At 43.5% G+C, this 21,574-nt stretch overlaps 1 protein-coding gene across 2 annotated transcripts in view; it reads right to left on the bottom strand.

The window, feature by feature from the left end:
* DPY19L1 (dpy-19 like C-mannosyltransferase 1) overlaps positions 1-21,574 on the bottom strand; it is a 595,286-nt gene that overhangs the window by 230,235 nt on the left and 343,477 nt on the right. For both annotated transcript variants that reach the window (XM_063922533.1, XM_063922534.1), the window contains 2 exons: positions 20,225-20,281; positions 498-578 (listed from right to left, as the gene is read on the bottom strand). In XM_063922533.1, coding sequence (XP_063778603.1) covers positions 498-578; positions 20,225-20,281 — 138 coding nt within the window. The remainder of the gene's footprint in view (positions 1-497; positions 579-20,224; positions 20,282-21,574) is intronic.

Below are 21,574 nucleotides of genomic sequence, written 5' to 3'. Positions count from 1 at the left end.
AAAACTGTGCTTGTGTGCATCCAAGGACGCAATTCAGTGGGTGGTGGACGCTACGCATGAGCAGTTGCGATTTCTTATGGATTCACATCAGCAAAAATATGTAAATGTCAGTTTCAGCATTACCCTTTTGTACTAGAGTGCAACGACCTGCGTAGACCCTGAAACACCCACTTTCAATGTCTGTGGAAAGTGCAACTCCATTGGATGGGTTGAAGTGCTCCACCGTTGACGCAACTGACCAGACTCCTAAGCAGCTGCCTATGGCTTGTGTAATGTCTTCTTTTAAAATTTCTCACAACACAGCTTTTGTTGCTGCGGTAATGCGATTGAGCGTTTACGAACCTACCCATATCATTCCCATAGCACCCATGGTACATCGTCGCCGTCTCTAACGCCAGCAACCTCATACACAGCTGCAACCAGCATCATAAAGTTAGGTTTACGGCTCCAGCTCTGAATCAGGCCCTAAATCTCTATGTCCCAACAAATATACTCACATCATCTCTAACTCCAAGTAGCATGGATGTAAGTGCTTTCAAGACCACAGTCCCCAATATCCAAGTTAACACCTGTAATATCTGAAAGCAAATATTTTTTATTTTACTTGACAAAATAGTAGCACCAATGTATTTAAAAAACTAGTCGTTTTGTGTTTTGTTTTGTTTTATAGCTTTGTGCTCTCTTTGAATACCTGTAAATGCTACTACAAGTTAGTGACTAGAGTACTGAGTTGCAGTAAATCAAGGGGAACTTCAGAGATTAACTGTATCAAAAAAGCAAGTTCAATGGAAATGCCAAGACTAAAAAAAAAGACATATCAATTCAGTTAGCTAAATCTGTATCAAGGCTTCTTGTTCAGTAATAAATGGACTACACAAATTATATGAGGCTATTCATTATACTAATAATGAGCATAAAAGTAAATCTCTTAAATTGGGTAAACTCAATTTGAATTGATTGCATAACTAATATAATAACATTGAAGTTAGGAGAGTTCTGCTACAACTTTTACACAGCAGTTTGACATGCACCTTATATTTCTGTTTGGGACTTGGTTCCTCCTACAATTTAATCCTAGATCTGTCTTTTTGCATACCTACATTCCGATTCCCACATCATAATAATTTATCTGTGATAAAGAGCGTTGTGCTGTCCTCTCTAACAATCATATTAGTGAACAGGCCTCTGGTTTTCACAAGATTTACAGTCATCTCAAATATTTTGGGCAGTTGGAAATATTCTGATTGTTTGTAGGTTGTCACATCGCAGCCTGCTTCAATATTGGAGATACACAGTATTACATGGTTTAACGAACATAGGGCATGATTCCGGGTTGTAAGGTATGCCAAGCAATGAAGGTGAAGAAGCCACTCAGTAATGAATAGAAAAGCACACTGGAGACATCGCCAAGTCCTCGCAACTGTGTACACATTCACAGCATCAACGTCGAAATGGAGAACGATTCCCCAAGTCTATAGTCATGCAGACAGCATGCAGCGACTCTGGTGCCATGATTCTCTATGTATGTGATCGCAGCTGTAGACAGAGACACGGCCCGAAAAAGGTCACAACACATCTGCGTTTTTGTCACCACTCTCCGCTACCTCCCACAAACAGTCACTTCATCTCAATCACTCTGCCTCACTGTGAGCGGTTTTGCTAAGGTGCCTTTGCGTGTGTACAGTGCAACCGCGATACGTGTAATTGACAGATAATCACTCAGTTGTGTGAACTTTGCCATTGCTTACAAATCGGAATCAAGCCCATAGTGAAATTGAATACTAAGACACAAAATAACAGGACAGCTGTCCATATGATTGACTTCAAACAAAACATACAAAAGAAATAGACAGCTCCTCTCAGCTCACTCATCTCAATCAGACTTTTTTTAAAAGTCGGATTGAGACGGTCAGGAACGGCACTTGTCGGATTCATTCCGACAAATGCATGTCGGAATGGATCCGACTTTAATTGAATATACCCCTAAGAGTTCTTAGTGAAATAAGAATTTAGTGAAAAACAAAATTCTTAATTCACTAAAGCTGCAGTAATATACAGTATAGTCAGTACCTTTGTAATGAATGTTTTAACAAGCACCTTGTGAATCCAGATGCATGTTTCTGAAAAGACTGCCAACTAAACAGTAAAATGTGTCAACCTGAACTGTATTCATTTCAAGTATGCTTGTATATTATTAATACTATTTTAATATGTATTAATGAAATAGTTAATGTCACAAATCTGACTCTAAATATATGTTTTTATAGATTTATTATCTTACAGTTGCAAGAAATAGTATGTGAACCCTTTGGAATTTCCTGGATTTGTGCATAAATCGATAATTAAAATGTGTTCTGATCTTCACCTAAGTCACAACAATAGACAAACAGTCTGCAGAAACGAATACCACCCAAACAATTACATGTTCTCATGTTTTTATTGAACACACAATGTAAATATTCACAGTGCAGGGTGGACAAAGTATGTGAACCCTTAGATTTAATAATAGGATTTTGGTTACCTACCGGTAAATCCTTTTCTCGTAATCCGTAAAGGATGCTGGGGTCCACATTAGTACCATGGGGATGTACCAAGGCTCCCAGAATGGGAGGGAGAGCGCAGAGGCTCCTGCAGAACTGATTGACTGAACTTCAGATGATCAGAGGCCAAAGTATCGAACTTGTAGAACTTTGCAAACGTGTTTGACCCAGACCAAGTTGCAGCTCGGCAAATTTGTAAAGCCGAGACACCCCGGGCAGCCGCCCATGAAGACCCCACCGTACGAGTAGAGTGGGCCTTGACAGACATAGGACATGGCAATCCTGCCGTAGAATACGCATGCTGGATAGTAAACCTGATCCAGCGAGAGATCGTCTGCTTAGAAGCAGGACACCCAATCTTCTTAGATTCATACATGACAAACAGAGAGTCCGATTTTCTGTAACGAGCAGTCCTCTTCACATAGATTTTCAGAGCCCTTACAACATCCAAGGACTTTGATGAAACTGAGGAGTCAGTAGCCACTGGCACCACAATAGGTTGGTTGATATGAAATGCCGACACAACCTTCGGAAGAAACTGTTGACGTGTCCGAAGCTCAGCTCTATCTTCGTGGAAGATCAAGTATGGGCTTTTACAGGACAAGCACCCAACTCCGACACACGTCTAGCAGAAGCTAAGGCCAACAACGTGACAGCCTTCCATGTAAGAAATTTGACCTCAACCTCCTGTAGAGGTTCGCACCAGTCCGATTGGAGGAACTGCAACACAACGTTAAGGTCCCAAGGCGCCATAGGCGGCACAAAGGGAGATTGGATGTGCAGAACTCAAAAAAGTTCTGAACCTCAGGGAGGGCAACAAATTGTTTCTGGAAGAAAATGGATAGGGCCGAAATCTGGACCTTCACAGATCCCAACCTCAGGCCCATATCCACATCGGCTTGTAGGAAGAGGAGAAACCGTCCCAGTTGAAACTTCACTGCAGGAAATTTCTTGGACTCACACCAAGATACATATTTTTTCCAAAGTCGATGGTAATGTTTAGACGTTACTCCTTTCTAGCCTGTATCAGGGTAGTAATAACCTTGTTCGGAATGCCCTTTCGAGCTAGTATCAGGCGTTCAACCTCAATGCCATCAAACATAGCCGCGGTAAGTCTTGATAGGCGAACGGCCCCTGCTGCAGCAGGTCCTCCCGAAAAGAAGAGGACTTGTCTCTCCTTGCAGTAGATCCGCGTACCAAGACCTTCTTGGCCAGTCTGGAGCAAACAGGATTGCTTGAACCCCTGTTCTCCTTATGAGCTTTAGAACCCTTGGGATGAGTGGAAGTGGAGGAAACACGTACACCGACTGGGACACCCACAGAGTCACTAAGGCATCCACCGCCACTGCTTGCGGGCCCCTCGACCTGGAACAATACCGCCGAAGCTTCTTGTTGAGACGAGAGGCCATCATGTCGATCTGGGGTACGCCCAAAAGATCTGTTACCCCCTTGAACATCTCCGGATGGAGACCCCACTGTCCCGGATGGAGAACGTGTCTGCTGAGGAAGTCCGCTTCACAGTTGTCTACTCCCGGAATGTAGATTGCTGATAGCGCCAACGTGTGTTTTTCTGCCCAGAGGATGATTCTTGTTACCTCTGACATTGCAGCTCTGCTCTTCGTTCCGCCCTGTCGATTTATGTAAGCCACTGTGGTCACATTGTCTGACTGCACTTGAATGGCCCGATTTCTCAGAAGATGGGCCACCATTTTTCCCAGAAGGCGAATGCACTGATGAAACGACACCTGGGCTGCCTTCAGGACATCCAGGACCATTATTTGTATAACCAACGCTTTTTCCTCTGGAAGAAAAACCCTCTTCACTTCCGTGTCGAGGATCATTCCCAGAAAGGACAACCTCCTGGTTGATTCCAAATGTTATTTTGGAAGATTCAGGATCCAATCATGTTTCCTGAGAAGCTGGGTCGTGAGAGCTATGGACCGTAACAGCTTCTCCTTGGACGATGCTTTTATCAGCAGATTGTCCAGATATGGAATTATGTTCACCCCGTCTGTGGAGAAGAATCATCATTTCCGCCATCACCTTGGTCAATACCCTCGGTGCTGTGGAGAGGCCGAATGGCAGGGCCTGGAACTGAAAATGACAGTCCAACAGAGCGAATCGAAGATAAGCTTGATGCGGCAGCCAAATCGGAATGTGGAGGTACGCATCCTTGATATCCAGGGATACCAGGAATTCGCCCTCCTCCAGACCTGATATCACTGCCCTTAGGGACTCCATTTTGAACTTGAACTCCCTCAGAAAGGGGTTTAGTGATTTTAAGTTCAGAATGGGCCTGACCGAACCATCCGGTTTCGGTACCACAAAAAGGTTAGAATAGTAACCTTTGTTTTGCATATGAGGTGGTACTGGCACAAGGACCTGTGCATCCACCAACTTCTGGACGGCTTCTTGCAGGACAGTCCTGTCCGCCAGCAGAGCTGGCAAGCATGATTTGAAAAATCGGTGAGGGAGATTTTGAAATTCCAGCTTGTAACCCTGAGACACAAAATCTTGCAGCTAGGGGTCCAGGCCGGATGACACCCAGACGTGACTGAAATGCCTGAGTCTCGCTCCCACCGGTCCCACCTCCGGAGCAATCCACCGTCATGTGGAGGACTTTGGTGTACCTGAAGCAGGTTTCTGTTCCTGGGAACCTGAAGCCGAAGGTTTCTTGGACTTGGGCCGACCTCCCTGAAAGAAGGTGTTGGACGGCTTGGCCTTTCTGGGCTTGGTAGACCAAAAGGGCTGTGGTGTAGCTAAAGAAAATGGTTTCTTCGGAGCAGATGTAGCCGAGGGAAGAAAAGGTGACTTACCAGCCGTAGCTTGGAGATCCACGCATCTAACGCTTCCCCAAAGACAAAAAAAGAGAATACAGACAGCGCTAGCAGATTTCTTATTAAAATCATTTTTATTTTTCTCAAATCTTATATTTAATATATAGCTCCTTTTCTTACCTCTAGATCTAATTTCATATAATTTTCAAGAATAATAATTTCTAAAAAACATGGCACTGTATACATAAAAAAATAGTAATAATAATATCACATTTAATATCACAATTCAATGCTCTGCTCTGTAGAATAATTTCTTTCTATAAACACTCAAAGCAAACCGCTAAATACAATTAGCTCACACTGTTTCAATTCAGTGTTACAAGGTCTCCAAGCTCCACTCTGATGTTTAATTGCTCTGTCAGCTCAAGCTGGAGATTGATACTTTGTTAATACACTGCAGCCGGACAGTTATTGCAAAGTCTCTTATTCAGAATGTATTCTAATAATCAGGAATCCATACTGCTTTAAAATACAGTGATCTTTGCTTTTAAAATTACTTGGTTTAACATGCAAAATATCAATGGTTTTTCTCCCCCTTGAGATCATCAATAATTTAATGCACAGCAACAGTCAGTTGATTATTCATTAGCTGATTTGGCATGCAGGAATTTAATCGCTTCTCTCAAAGCAGCAAAGTTATTCATGTATCTCAGCAATTATTTAAACATGGCCATGTTAAATGCACATCATTACCACATTTCCTCATGGGATCCGTTTCTTTACACTCCCGGCTCTGGTGCTCGAATACCTTTTACAAAAGCCTTATCCGGAGATAATTAACATTTTTTCCCAGCGTATTGAGGCAGATTTGTGGTGTGCTAATTGCGGGTAAGTAGGATCAATAAAGACGCGTTTCTACGCCTATAACCATCGGCGGCTTCCTCAGTCAGATATTTTAAACTCTGCCACCCCGCTCGCTTTTATCCCTGGTATCTCCCATGTGCGCTTGCGCGCATCTCCTGCGCTCCAAGCCTTGCTGTTCGTATATCAGCTGTTGATGTCTCCGGAGTTACCAATGTGCGCTTGCGTGTATCTCCTGTGCTTCGAGTCACATTGTTATAACAGCCGTTTATCAGCTGTTAATGTCCTCCGCTAATATCCACACATTAAGTTCTAATTTATTTCAGCTAATAAGGCTGCATCAGTGCTTCTGCTTATAGCGGGTTGTATTACTTGTAAATACCATATCGAGGATACATATTTAAGCAATCTGATCACATGAATCAGATATAGTATACCACAATTATCTATTAGCAAACAGAGCAGAGTTTAATTAACATTAAACCAATAAATAAAAACTAATTCTCTAACTATGAACATATACACATAAATATATGAAACATGTACAGCTTCCTATATTGCACTACATATACCAGTATACTTCTTGTTTTTTACCTAAGGTATATATATGTGCAATAGTCTACCAATATTTATTATTTAACCTAATGAAATTATTGATAAAATACAGAGAGGAAAAGGTACAGAATTTACAGATTGAAATAGAACAAACACAACATTTATTGAAGGAGTATGAGGCATATCCAGATTATAAAACTAGAGACTTAAAAGTAAACAAAAAAATTGAGGAGTTTAAACAGACTCTCATATATATAAAGGAACAAAAAATGAATAGAGATAGAATAGACTATGAGAAAGGGGAAGTATATCACTACAATAAGAAAAATAAAAGTTTTAACACCCCACAAAGGAAATTTGTTAGCTTCCACGGACAGCAGAACACACCAAATAGAAATAATAAAAGAAAGTTCAGAGAAAACCCCCACTTTCAGAAACAAAGTAATAACAAACAAGAAGGGCGATATGAAAATAGAAATAGATATGAGCCTCTTTCCCATGAATCAGATCAAGATCGAGAGACTCCAAGGTGGAGGAATAGAAATGGTTACAGAAGATCAGAAACAGATGATGATTTAGACTTCCCTTATAACAGGTCTTTTTTAGAGAAACGCCAAGTGGCAATTTGGGAAAATACAAAGGGCCCATTAAAAAGAACAAGATACAGAGACCAAGGGGATCGAGAGGAGGGAGGAGAAAATCCCACAAAAAGCCTATGTATCCGTTAGATGAGATTCAGGAAAGAAAAAAAGGGGTTTTCAATTTGTCCTCAAGGAAAAAAACTGAGGAGGAATTGAGGCTCTTAGAGAAAGGTTTGAACTTTGCTCCCGCAAGTAAATCCAATTTGTTTACCCTCTTTGAATATTTGAACAAATATGTGCGAACATTGGGGGTAATTCCGAGTTGATCGCAGCAGGAATTTTGTTAGCAGTTGGGCAAAACCATGTGCAGTGCAGGGGAGGCAGATTTAACATGTGCAGAGAGAGTTAGATTTGGGTGTGGTGTGTTCAATCTGCAATCTAAATTGCAATGTAAAAATAAAGCAGCCAGTATTTACCCTGCACAGAAACAAAATAACCCACCCAAATCTAACTCTCTCTGCACATGTTATATCTGCCCCCCCTGCATGCACATGGTTTTGCCCAACTGCTAACAAAATTCCTGCTGCGATCAACTTGGAATGAGGGCCATTGAGTCGCAAACGATATTTTGCTATAAAAGCCTTGAAAAAACCCAACACAGGTGGCACTCTGATTGTGCTAAATGTGGAGGATCAAGAGGCTCTGGATATATTGGAAGATCTACAAGATGACATAGGAGAACAAATAAATTCAGAATTGAAAATATATGAAACAAGGAGGATAAACAAATTTAAAGAAAAATCTGAATTCTACCCTCTTCAGTATAAGGGCCCTTATATTGAGAGTTTCTATAACAGTACTTTGGAACATTTAAAAAAACTATGTGAAAAAGCAGAAAAAGGAAGCTTTAAAGATAACCTACAGAGAGGAGAAAGAAAAGCCTTAAAACTCTCTACTCGGATGCGAGTATAATAATAATTAAGCCGGCGGATAAGGGCGGTGGGATTGTTATTGTGACGTAGAGGACTATTTGAGTGAAGCCGACAATCAACTGGGCAATGGTCTGTTCTATGTCGAGTTGAATCACAATCCCTCCGCCCCCTATCAATGGGAACTTAAGGATCTGTTTGAGGATGCCCTGTGCGGTGGTACAATATCGAATGAGACGTTTAAGTTTCTTTATAACACACATCCCGTCACACCCACATTTTATTATTTACCCAAAATCCACAAGTCACTTACCTCACCCCCGGGTCGTCCTATAATTTCTGGTGTCGGGTCACTCACTAATAATTTATCTTTTTTTGTGGATTATTATTTACAAATCCACGTAGGGAGACTTAAGTCTCATATCAAAGACACCAAGCACTTTTTAAATTTAATTAAAACTGTCAAATGGAAAGAGGGGTATTCCCTCATAACGTGCAACGTGAAAGCATTATATTCTAACATTCCACATGACTTGGGGTTAGAGGCGGTGAAATATTATCTCGCTGGAGATCCGGAGATGTCCGACTCCCTGCGTTGCTTTATTCTAAACTCAATAGATTTCATTTTGAAACATAATTATTTTCTGTTTAACACTAAAGTATATTTACAGACACGGGGTACTGCGATGGGGACGAGATTTACGCCGAGCTTCGCTAACTTATACATGGGGAGGTTTGAGGAGGAGCATGTGTGGGGGAGTGAGTTCGGTGCGAGTCTCGTCCTCTACGGCAGATTCATTGACAATTTATTTATTATTTGGGATGGAGATGCACATTCAATAGACGTTCTTTCACAATTTAAACCAAAATCAATATGGTTTGAAATTTACATGTAATCAAAGTAAGACTAAGATAAGTTTCCTGGATATTGCAGTATCGACAGAGGGGGGTGAAATTTCAACAGAAACATATATAAAGCCGGTAGACCAGAGCAGGTATTTAAACTTTAAAAACTCTCATGCGAAAATATGGAAAATAAATATTCCGAAGGGGCAATTTATTAGAATCAAACGGAACTGCTCAACTCAAGAATCACTCAAAAAACAAGCAGGCTTGATTTTTGATTCCTTTTTGGAACAAGGTTACCCAAAAGAAATTCTGCAGAAAGCTTTAAGGGAAGTGGGAAATATGGAGAGAGACACACTGCTTAGTATGGAGAAAGAGAACTTAAAATATGTACATAAAAAGGTAGATTCAGGAAATGGGGTTAGGGAAGATAGATCATCTTTATTTATAACAAAATATAACAACTATTCACATGACATTAAAAAGATAATTAAAAAGAACTCTGAACTTTTGAAGCTAGATATAGTACTTAGAAAGACAGTTAATCTTGATGGCAAAGTAGTTTTTAGGAAATCGGACAATCTAAAACAAAAAGACTAACAACTAGTCATTTCAATCAAAGAAAGGCAGAATGTGTACAGACAGGGAGTACTTGGATACCTATTAGACCAATGGGCTTTCATAAATGTGGGAGCTCTACATGTACTACATGTCTACACACAAGTAGAAAAGTAACTGAATTTGCTTCAAATCAAAATGGGGAACAATTTCAAATAAAAAGTTTTATTAACTGCAGATCAAAATTTGTGATCTACATTGTGCAGTGTGGTTGTGGCAAGCAGTACGTTGGGCGTACAACCCGGATGCTCCATACAAGATTTATGGAGCACTGGAGAAATAAAAATAAAAATGTGAGAACGTATCCCTTGTTTAACCACAGGACACAGTGTGATTTATATACACCTAGCATATCAAAATAATAAAGATTGAAAACATCAAAATTACTGCACGTGGGGGGGGGGGGGTAGGTTTAATACCCTCTGTCGGAGAGAGGTCTTCTGGATATACAGACTAGGTACGCTGTGCCCTGATGGTCTAAATGATACAGTGGAATTAAACCATATCAGCTAGACCATAGAGGTAAATGTGGACTATAGAACTATGTGCAGCTGCTGTGGCTAACGGGGTGTTAGGTTCCTTGTTAATAAATTAGGGGGCCCTTTTGGGTTGGGGGGGACGACAAACTTATTAGTAAAATTTGCCTGTTTCCAATGAGAAACGATAGGAGATCTAATTGAACTAGAATGAATCCATCTAGACCTTTAATGGAAAAAGTCAATATAAGATAAACTGGATGTGCTGAATAGGATTGAATATTATAATATTTATCATTCTGATATAATATAATATGTAAAATATAGATATAAATTATGATGTAACCATTGCCCTGACTAAATGTATAAAATATAAGGTTAAATAATAAATATTGGTAGACTATTGCACATAAAAAACAAGAAGTATGATACTGGTATATGTAGTGCAATATAGTTCATAGTTAGAGAATTAGTTTTTATTTATTGGTTTAATGTTAATTAAACTCTGCTCTGTTTGCTAATAGATAACTGTGGTATACTATATCTGATTCATGTGATCAGATTGCTTAAATATGTATCCTCGATATGGTATTTACAAGTAATACAACCCGCTGTAAGCAGAAGCACTGATGCATCCTTATTAGCTGAAATAAATTAGAACTTAATGTGTGGATATTAGCGGAGGACATTAACAGCTGATAAACGGCTGTAATAACAACGTGACTCGGAGCGCAGGAGATACACGCAAGCGCACATTGGTAACTCCGGAGACATCAACAGCTGATATACGAACAGCGAGGCTTGGAGCGCAGGAGATGCGCGCAAGCGCACATGGGAGATACCGGGGATAAAAGCGAGCAGGGTGGCAGAGTTTAAAATATCTGACTGAGGAAGCCGCCGATGGTTATAGGCGGAGAAACGGGTCTTTATTGATCCTACTTACCCGCAATCAGCACACCAAGAATCTGCCTCAATACGCTGGGAAAAAACGTTAATGATCTCCGGCTAAGGCTTTTGTAAAAGGTATTCGAGCACCAGAGCTGGTAGTGCAAGAAACGGAACCCAGGAGGAAATGTGGTAATGATGTGCATTTAACATGGCCATGTTTAAATAATTGCTGAGATACATGAATAACTTTGCTGCTTTGAGAAAAAATAAGAATTTACTTACCGATAATTCTATTTCTCGTAGTCCGTAGTGGATGCTGGGGACTCCGTAAGGACCATGGGGAATAGCGGCTCCGCAGGAGACTGGGCACATCTAAAGAAAGCTTTAGGATCACCTGGTGTGCACTGGCTCCTCCCCCTATGACCCTCCTCCAAGCCTCAGTTAGGATACTGTGCCCGGACGAGCGTACACAATAAGGAAGGATTTTGAATCCCGGGTAAGACTCATACCAGCCACACCAATCACACTGTACAACTTGTGATCTGAACCCAGTTAACAGCATGATAATAGAGGAGCCTCTAGAAAAGATGGCTCACTACAACAATAACCCGAATTTTTTGGTAACAATAATTATGTACCAGTATTGCAGACAATCCGCACTTGGGATGGGCGCCCAGCATCCACTACGGACTACGAGAAATAGAATTATCGGTAAGTAAATTCTTATTTTCTCTGACGTCCTAGTGGATGCTGGGGACTCCGTAAGGACCATGGGGATTATACCAAAGCTCCCAAACGGGCGGGAGAGTGCGGATGACTCTGCAGCACCGAATGAGAGAACTCCAGGTCCTCTTTAGCCAGGGTATCAAATTTGTAGAATTTTACAAACGTATTTGCTCCTGACCAAGTAACTGCTCGGCAAAGTTGTAAAGCCGACACCCCTCGGGCAGCTGCCCAAGATGAGCCCACCTTCCTTGTGGAGTGGGCATTTTAAGATTTTTGGCTGTGGCAGGCCTGCCACAGAATGTGCAAGCTGAATTGTACTACAAATCCAACGAGCAATCGTCTGCTTAGAAGCAGGAGCACCCAGTTTGTTGGGTGCATACAGGATAAACAGCGAGTCAGATTTTCTGACTCCAGCCGTCCTGGAAACATGTATTTTCAGGGTCCTGACCACGTCAAGCAACTTGGAATCCTCCAAGTCCTTAGTAGCCGCAGGCACCACAATAGGTTGGTTCATGTGAAATGCAGAAACCACCTTAGGTAGAAAATTTGAGGACGAGTCCTCAATTCTGCCCTTTCAGAATGAAATATTAAGTAAGGGCTTTTATATGATAAAGCCGCCAATTCTGACACACGCCTGGCTGAAACCAGGGCTAACTCGTCACTTCCATGTGAGATATTTTAAGTATACAGTGGTGAGTGGTTCAAACCAACGTGACTTTAGGAAACTCAACACAACATTGAGATCCCCAAGGTGCCACTGGAGGCACAAAAGGAGACTGTATATGCAGCACCCCTTTTACAAATGTCTGAACTTCAGGCACTGAAGCCAGTTCTTTTTGGAAGAAAATCGACAGGGCCGAAATTTGAACCTTAATGGACCCTAATTTTAGGCCCATAGACAGTCCTGTTTGCAGGAAATGGAGGAAACGACCCAGTTGAAATTCCTCTGTAGGGGCCTTCTTGGCCTCACCCCACGCAACATATTTTTGCCAAATGCGGTGATAATGTTTTGCGGTTACGTCTTTCCTGGCCTTGACCAGGGTAGGGATCTTCAGGATCCGGCATTCAACCGCCATGCCGTCAAACGCAGCCGCGGTAAGTCTTGGAACAGACAAGGCCCTTGCTGGAGCAGGTCCTTTCTTAGAGGTAGAGGCCACGGTTCGTCCGTGAGCATCTCTTGAAGTTCCGGATACCAAGTCCTTCTTGGCCAATCCGGAACCACGAGTATAGTTCTTACTCCTCTCCTTCTTATGATTCTCAGTACTTTTGGTATGAGGGGCAGAGGAGGGAACACATACACTGACTGGTACACCCACGGTGTTACCAGAGCGTCCACCGTTATTGCCTGAGGGTCCCTTGACCTGGCGCAATATCTGTCTAGTTTTTTGTTTAGACGGGACGCCATTATGTCCACCTTTTGTTTTTCCCAACGGTTTTAATCAGGTGGAAGACTTCCGGGTGAAGTCCCCACTCTCCCGGGTGAAGGTCGTGTCTGCTGAGGAAGTCTGCTTCCCAGTTGTCCACTCCCGGAATGAACACTGCTGACAGTGCTATCACATGATTTTCCGCCCAGCTAAAATCCTTGCAGCTTCTGCCATTGCCCTCCTGCTTCTCGTGCCGCCCTGTCTGTTTACGTGGGCGACTGACGTGTTGTCCGATTGGATCAATACCGCCTGACCCTGAAGCAGGGGTTTCGCTTGACTTAGGGCATTGTAAATGGCCCTTAGTTCCAGAATGTTTATATGAAGAGATGTCTCCAGGCTTGACCATAAGCCCTGGAAATTCCTTCCCTGTGTGACTGCTCCCCAGCCTCGCAGGCTGGCATCCGTGGCCACCAGGACCCAGTCCCGAATGCCGAATCTGCGGCCCTCTAGAAGATGAGCACTCTGCAACCACCACAGGAGGGATACCCTTGTCCCTGGTGACAGGGTTATCCGCTGAAGCATCTGAAGATGCGACCCGGACCATTTGTCCAGAAGGTTCCACTGTGCGTGGAATCTGCCGAATGGGATTGCTTCGTAGGAAGCCACCATTTTTACCCAGAACCCTTGTGCATTGATGCACTGAGACTTGGTTCGGTTTTAGGAGGTTCCTGACTAGCTCGGATAACTCCCTGGCTTTCTCCTCCGGGAGAAGCACCTTCTTTCTGGACTATGTCCAGAATCATCCCTAGGAACAGAAGACAAGTCGTCGGAATCAGCTGCGATTTTGGAATATTGAAAATCCAATCGTGCTGCCGCAACACTACCTGATATAGTGCTACACCGATCTCCAACTGTTCCCTGGATCTTACCCTTATCAGGGAATCGTCCAAGTAAAGGATAACTAAAATTCCCTTCCTTCGAAGGAATATCATCATTTCGGTCATTACTTCAGTAAAGACCCGGGGTGCCGTGGACCATCCCTACGGCAGCGTCCGAACTGATACAGTTCTGTACCATAACCTGAAATACCCTTGGTGATAAGGGTAAATTTTGACATGAAGGTAAGCATCCTTGATGTCCCGAGACATCATGTAGTCCCCTTCTTCCAGGTTTGCAATCACTGCTCTGAGTGACTCAATTTTGAATTTGAACCTCTGTATGCAAGTGTTCAAAGATTTTAGATTTTAGATTTTAAAATTGGTCTCACCGAGCCGTCTGGCTTCGGTACCACAATAGTGTGGAATAATACCCCGTTCCCTGTTGCAGGAGGGGTACCTTGATTATCACCTGCTGGGAATACAGCTTGTGAATGGCTTCCAAAACTGCCTCCCTGTCAGCGGGAGACGTCGGTAAAACAGACTTTTGGAAACGGCGAGGGGAATACGTCTCGAATTCCAATTTGTACCCCTGAAATATTATCTGAAGGATCCAGGGGTCTACTTGCGAGTGAGCCCACTGCGCACTGAAATTCATTGAGAACGGGACCCCACCGTGCCTGAACTTGTAAAGCCCTAGCGTCATACTGAGGGCTTGGCAGAGGCGGAAAAGGGTTTCTGTTCCTTGGAACTGGCTGATCTCTGCAGCCATTTTCCTCTCCCTCTGTCACGAGCAGAAAAGAGGAACCCTTTTGTCCGCTTGCCAACCAGGACTGCGCCTGATAATATGGCGTCTTATTTTGAGAGGCGACCTGGGGTACATCCCCTCTTTTAAGGCAATACTTCCAAATGCCGTTTGGAATCCGCATCACCTGACCACTTTACTGGAATAATTGGACAACGCACTTATACTTGATGCCAGTCGGCAAATATTCCGCTGTGCATCATGCATATATAGAAATGCATCTTTTAATTGCTCTATATGCAATAATATACTGTCCTTATCTAGGATATCATATTTCCAGTCAGGGAATCCGACCACGCCAACCCAGCACTGCACATCCAGGCTGAGGCGATTGCTGGTCGCAGTATAACACCAGTATGTGTGTAAATACATTTTAGGATACGCTCCTGCTTTCTATCAGCAGGATCCTTAAGGGCGGCCATCTCAGGAGAGGGTAGAGCCCTTGTTTTTACAAGCGTGTGAGCGCTTTATCCACCCTAGGGGGTGTTTCCCAACGCACCCTAACCTCTGGCGGGAAAAGGTATACTGCCAATAACTTTATAGAAATTATCAATTGTTATCGGGGGGAAACCCACGCATCATCACACACCTCATTTTATTTCTCAGATTCAGGAAAACTACAGGAAGTTTTTCCTCACCAAACATAATACCCCTTTTTTTTGGTGGTATTCATATTATCAGAAAAGTGTAAACTTTTTCCATTGCCTCAATCATGCAATGTGTGGCCCTATTGGAAATCACGGTTGTCTCTTCAACGTCGACACAGGAGTCAGTACCCTTGTCGGCGTCTGTATCTGAGGTAACGGGCGCTTTAGGGCCCCTGTATGAGACGTCTGGACATGCACAAGCTGAGTAGCCGGCTGTCTCATGTCAACCACTGTCTTTTATACAAAGCTGACACTGTCACGCAATTTCAACAGTACATCCACTCAGGTGTCGACCCCCTAGGGGGTGACAACACTATTTCAGACACTCTACTCCGTCTCCTCATCATTTTTCTCCTCATACATGTCGACACCAACGTACCGACACACAGCACACACACAGGGAATGCTCTGATAGAGGACAGGACCCCACTAGCCCTTTGGGGAGACAGAGGGAGAGTTTGCCAGCACACACCAGAGCGCTATATATATATACAGGGATAACCTTATATAAGTGTTTTTCCTTTTATAGCTGCTGTATTGTTATATACTGCGCCTAATTTGTGCCCCCCTCTCTTTTTTAACCCCTTTCTGTAGTGTAGTGACTGCAGGGGAGAGCCAGGGAGCTTCCCTCCAACTGAGCTGTGAGGGAAAATGGCGCCAGTGTGCTGAGGAGATAGGCTCCGCCCCTTTCTCGGCGTCCTTATCATCCTTTTTCTGTATGTTTTGGCAGGGGTTAAATGCATCCATATAGGAGTTATATGTGATGCATTTATTTTAGCCATATAAGGTTTTTTATCGATTTATTGCGTCTCAGGGCGCTGCCCCCCCCAGCGCCCTGCACCCTCAGTGACCGGAGTGTGAAGTGTGCTGAGAGCAATGGCGCACAGCTGCGGTGCTGTGCGCTACCTTATCTGAAGACAGGATCGTCTTCTGCCGCCGATTTTTCCGGACCTCTTCGCTCTTCTGGCTCTGTAAGGGGGACGGCGGCGCGGCTCCGGTGACCCGTCCAGGCTGAACCTGTGATCGTCCCTCTGGAGCTAATGTCCAGTAGCCTAAGAAGCCCAATCCACTCTGCACGCAGGTGAGTTCGCTTCTTCTCCCCTTAGTCCCTCGATGCAGTGAGCCTGTTGCCAGCAGGTCTCACTGAAAATATAAACCTAAACTAAAACTTTCACAAAGAGCTCAGGAGAGCCCCTAGTGTGCACCCTTCTCGTCGGGCACAGAAATCTAACTGAGGCTTGGAGGAGGGTCATAGGGGGAGGAGCCAGTGCACACCAGGTGATCCTAAAGCTTTCTTTAGATGTGCCCAGTCTCCTGCGGAGCCGCTATTCCCCATGGTCCTTACGGAGTCCCCAGCATCCACTAGGACGTCAGAGAAATAATAAACTCAAAAAAAAACTTTACTAAGAAACTCTGTAGAGCTCCCCTAGCTGTGACCGGCTCCCCCGGGCATATTATCTAAACTGAGTCTGGTAGGAGGGGCATAGAGAAAGGAGCCAGCCCACACTCTCAAACTCAAAGTGCCAATGGCTCCTGGTTCACCGTCTATACCCATGGTACTAATGTGGACCCCAGCATTCTCTAGGACGTAAGAGAAAACTGGTTGATCCTCCTTTGGCAGCAATAATCTCAACCAAACTTTTCCTATAGTTGCATATCAGAACTGCACAAAGGTCAGGGGGAATTTTGGACCATTCCTCTTTACAAAACGGTTTCAGGTCAGCAATATTCTTGGGTTGTCTGGTGTGAATCGCTCTCTTGAGGTCATGCCACAGCATCTCAATTGGGTTGTGGTCAGGCCACTCCAGAAGTCGTATTTTCTTCTGTTTAAGCCATTCTGTTGTTGATCTACTTCTGTGCTTTGGGTCGTTGTTCTGTTGCATCACCATTGTCACGATCCGGGTATCTGGACGCCATTTCTTACCTATCAGATGCCTCCTAAGGCTGGCTCAGCGCTCCAGGACCGGATCCCATCTGTTATCCTGATGTGCACATTCCCGCATCCTCTCCTGTCTCTCTGGACGCAGTCACAGTAACGCCTTATACATCTGGCATGGCGTCTCCCGCGGCCTCCGCCGCCGTCCCTGAGCTTCTGCATTCAGAGTGGCGATTACGTCAGCCGCGGCCTCCGCTGTGTCCGCGTGGTCGGATGTGCATCTGTCAGCCTGGCGTCTCCTGTCTCCGGTGGCCGGCGCCGCCATTACTGTTTTCCAGACCACATGGATTACAATCCAAACTTCCCTCCAAGTGTCTGCATGGGCGCAGCCATCTTGGATTCTGTCAGCTGATCATTCCTACCAATCCGTTGTCAGTATTATTAATTTGCATAATTGCCTAGCCAATGCCTTCCTTGCTGCAGGTATAAATAGGTTGTGCCTGAGCAAGGAAGGCGTCAGTGCTTTGGTTGTCAAACCTAGTTCCAGTTTGTCTCTCTCCTGTGATTGTCTTCCAGGTTCCAGCTCCTGTCTCCAGACTTCTGCTATAGAGACCCGCACCAGCATTCCATCTGCGGTGTAGCCTGACTCTCCGATCCATTCTGGACTCACCTGTTTCCAGCTTCAACAATCACCTGCTTCCAGCCCAGCTTCCAGCAGTGTACAGCTTCTCTTAAAGGGCCGGTGTACCAGCATTCCATCTGCGGTGTAGCCTGACTCTCCGATCCATTCTGGACTCACCTGTTTCCAGCTACAACAATCACCTGCTTCCAGCCCAGCTTCCAGCAGTGTACAGCTTCTCTTAAAGGGCCGGTGTCCTTTCTGCAGTTTACCTCTCTCCACCGGTATTATTATTTCTCCGTTCTCAAATTCTACATTTCATCCATATTGCATCACTCTCAAGCCTCATTTTTTATTTAACTGGTTCCAGCCAGTATCCACTCTGTGCCAACACCTGTCTGGTTCTAACCAGTACCCACAGCAGCATTTTATCTTCAGCAGTCCAGCTTTCCCTGGAACACCAGCTGGTACGACCCTGGGCTTTCTGCATTGCTACAGTTGAGCCTGGTAAGGACTTTCCAACTTGCAGATAATAAGAACTGTCTCATACCACCAGAGCTCTGTGGCCCCTGCCACCCTGTAGTACCCAGGAACTGTATTATTATTTCTCTGCTGATTTTTATGTTTCTTTACTGCTACTGTGATGCATGGAGTTTGTCATAAATAAACATCATTGACTTTTATTCCTGGTTGTCGTGGTCACGCCTTCGGGCAATTCTTCTATATGTCTAGGGGTCTGATACAACCTGCCAGGTTCCATTACACCTCAGCCCCTACAACTGAGGCTGCCTCCCGTCAGCTCAGGCCCTCAGTTGTGACAACCATCTTCTGTTGAGCTTCAATTGGTGGACATATGGTCTTACGTTCTCCTGCAAAATGTCTTGATAAACTTGGGAATTAATTTTTCTGTCGATGATAGCAATCTCTCCAGGCCCTGAGGCAGCAAAGCAGCCCCAAACCATGACGCCCCCTTCACCATACTTCACAGTTGGGATGAAGTTTTGATGTTGGTGTGCTGTGCCTTTTTTTCTCCACACATAGTGTTGTGTGTTCCTTCTAAACAACTCAACTTTGGTTTCATCTGTCCACAAAATATTTTGCCAGTAGTGCTGTGGAACATTCAGGTACTCTTTCGCAAACTTCAAACGTGCAGCAATGTTTTTTTTGGACAGCAGTGGCTTCCTCCGTGGTATCCTCTCATGAACTCCATTCTTGTTCAGTGTTGTACCTATGGTAGATTCGTCAACAGAGATGTTAGCATGTGCAAGAGATTTCTGTAAGTCTTTAGCGGACACACTAGGATTCTTCTTCACTTCATTGGGCATTCTGCGCTGTGCTCTTGCAGTCATCTTTACAGGACGCCCACTCCTAGGGAAAGTAGCAACAGTGCTGAACTTTCTCCATTTATAGACAATCTATCTTACGGTGGACTGATGAACAATAAGGCTTTTAGAGAAACTTTTGTAACCCTTTCCAGCTTTATGCAAGTCAGCAATTCTTAATCGTAGGTCTTCGAGAGCTCTTTTCTGCGAGGCATGGTTCACATCACGCAATGCTTCTTGAGAATTGCAAACTCAAAACTGGTGTGTGTTTTTTATAGGGCAGGACAGCTTTAACCAACACCTCCAATCTCGTCTCATTGATTGGACTCCAGGATGGCTGACTCCTGACTCAAATTAGCTCTTGGAGAAGTCATTAGCCTAGGGGTTCACATACTTTGTCCATCCTGCACTGTGAATGTTTACATGGTGTGTTCAATAAAAACCATGAGAACATATAATTGTTTGTGTGGTATTAGTTTCAGCAGACTGTTTGTATATTGTTGTGACTTAGATCAAGATCAGAACACATTTTAATGACCAATTTATGCACAAATCCAGGAAATGCCAAAGGGTTCACATACTTTTTCTTGCAACTGTATTATTCATGGTTACAAATTAAATATATTAACGTAAGAGAGAACTAGTTCCCATTTTATTATGTTTGTAATTAAGTTTTTGCCTTTTCAATTATTACTGTTGAAATACAGCTATTTAAATTGTCAAAATCATACCGTAACTGGTAGTATATATTATACAGTATTTACCCCTAAAGATTTGAAAAGTAATGCTGCACCTACAAACCAATAAATCACATGTTCTATATTGGTATGAAAGGCAGGCACACTTACAAGAAGAAACTGGTAAAACACCACAAATAGCAAAGGCATGCTGGACGATACAAAACCATGCAAAGACTTACGCATTTTACAAGTGGCAGATTTTCAATATTTAAAAAGTCTCTGTTCATAACAATAATCTGTGAAAAAAACACAATCGATTAATTGTTACAACTGACAAAAAATACAATTTTGAATGTCAATCTAATTGGGCCATGCATGTAGCAATTTTAAGCCAATTAGCTATAAGTGTACCTGACAACACTGGGGTTTCTATAATGGGTGCAGTGTGTGCGGTGCACACGGGCCCAAGTCCAGAGGGGGCCACCACCTCACACGCTGCAACCATTTTTAAAATACTCACCCCTCCGGAGTCCAGTGCCGGCATCCGCAACGCTGCGAAAACACAGTGAAAATAGCTCAGCGGCCATTTTCACAGAGTTTTGCATATGCGCAGTGGAAAATATCAGGAAAAAATGGCCACCGCGCCATTTTCCCAGAGATCTGCGCATGCGCAGTAGAGTCTGAGCCCTCTACAGCACTCCGGGCAGAGAGAAGGGGGCACGAACGGAGGAGGCTGAACACGGGCCTCCTCCTCTCTTAAAGCGCCCTTGCCTGACAAATTAAGATTACTTTGTATGTAGGCAGAACAGTGGCATACTTGATAGCATTCCTGCCTCACATCTGGGGTCATGGGTTCAATTCCATTAAGGGCCTATATTTATGGAGTTTCCACATATTCTCAGTGTTTATGAGGGTCTCTCTGGGTATTTTCCACATTCCAAAGATTAATAGGTAAATTAATTGGCTTGGATAAAAATGACCAGTGTGGAGTAGGGGATTTAGAATGTAAGCTCCATAGGGGCAGAGATTGTACCCAACTCTATATCTGATTGCACAGTCTAAAAATGTGACACCCCCCTCCCCCTTGCAATGATGAATGAATTTGTCAAGGCAAGTACTTTCATAGTCTAACTGTATACACTAACACATTGTAGGCAAAATGACTTTGTACACGTTATCAATATACAGTGATTGACTGCAGCTTTGCATGCACTGGCTGATTTCCCAGGTATATCATGCACTGAAACTGGAGGGAGGTAAGTTCAGGGGAAATTTGAGGAAAACTTACTTCACAGTAACAGTAGTGGACAAGTGGAATAGCCTCCCATCTGAGGTGGTAGAGGCTAAGAAAGTAGAGCAATTTAAGCATGCATGGGATAGGCATACGGATACCCTTACAAAGAAATAAGGATCAAATAAGGTTTGAGGTAAAAATATGGTAAAAAAGGGGCAGACTAGATGGGCCAAGTGGTTCTTATCTGCCGTCACATTCTATGTTTCTATGGATTTTTCTTGTATGAAATAAAAAACAAAAAAACAAAAAAAGATCTTCATTTAATATTTTAAATTAAAACATTCAGAGAAATTGT

Source organism: Pseudophryne corroboree, chromosome 5 (genome assembly GCF_028390025.1).
Source record: "Pseudophryne corroboree isolate aPseCor3 chromosome 5, aPseCor3.hap2, whole genome shotgun sequence".
Classification (NCBI taxonomy): Eukaryota; Metazoa; Chordata; class Amphibia; order Anura; family Myobatrachidae; genus Pseudophryne; species Pseudophryne corroboree.
The sequence above is the reverse complement of the archived record's forward strand: the minus strand, read 5'-3'. Positions and strand labels throughout refer to the sequence as shown.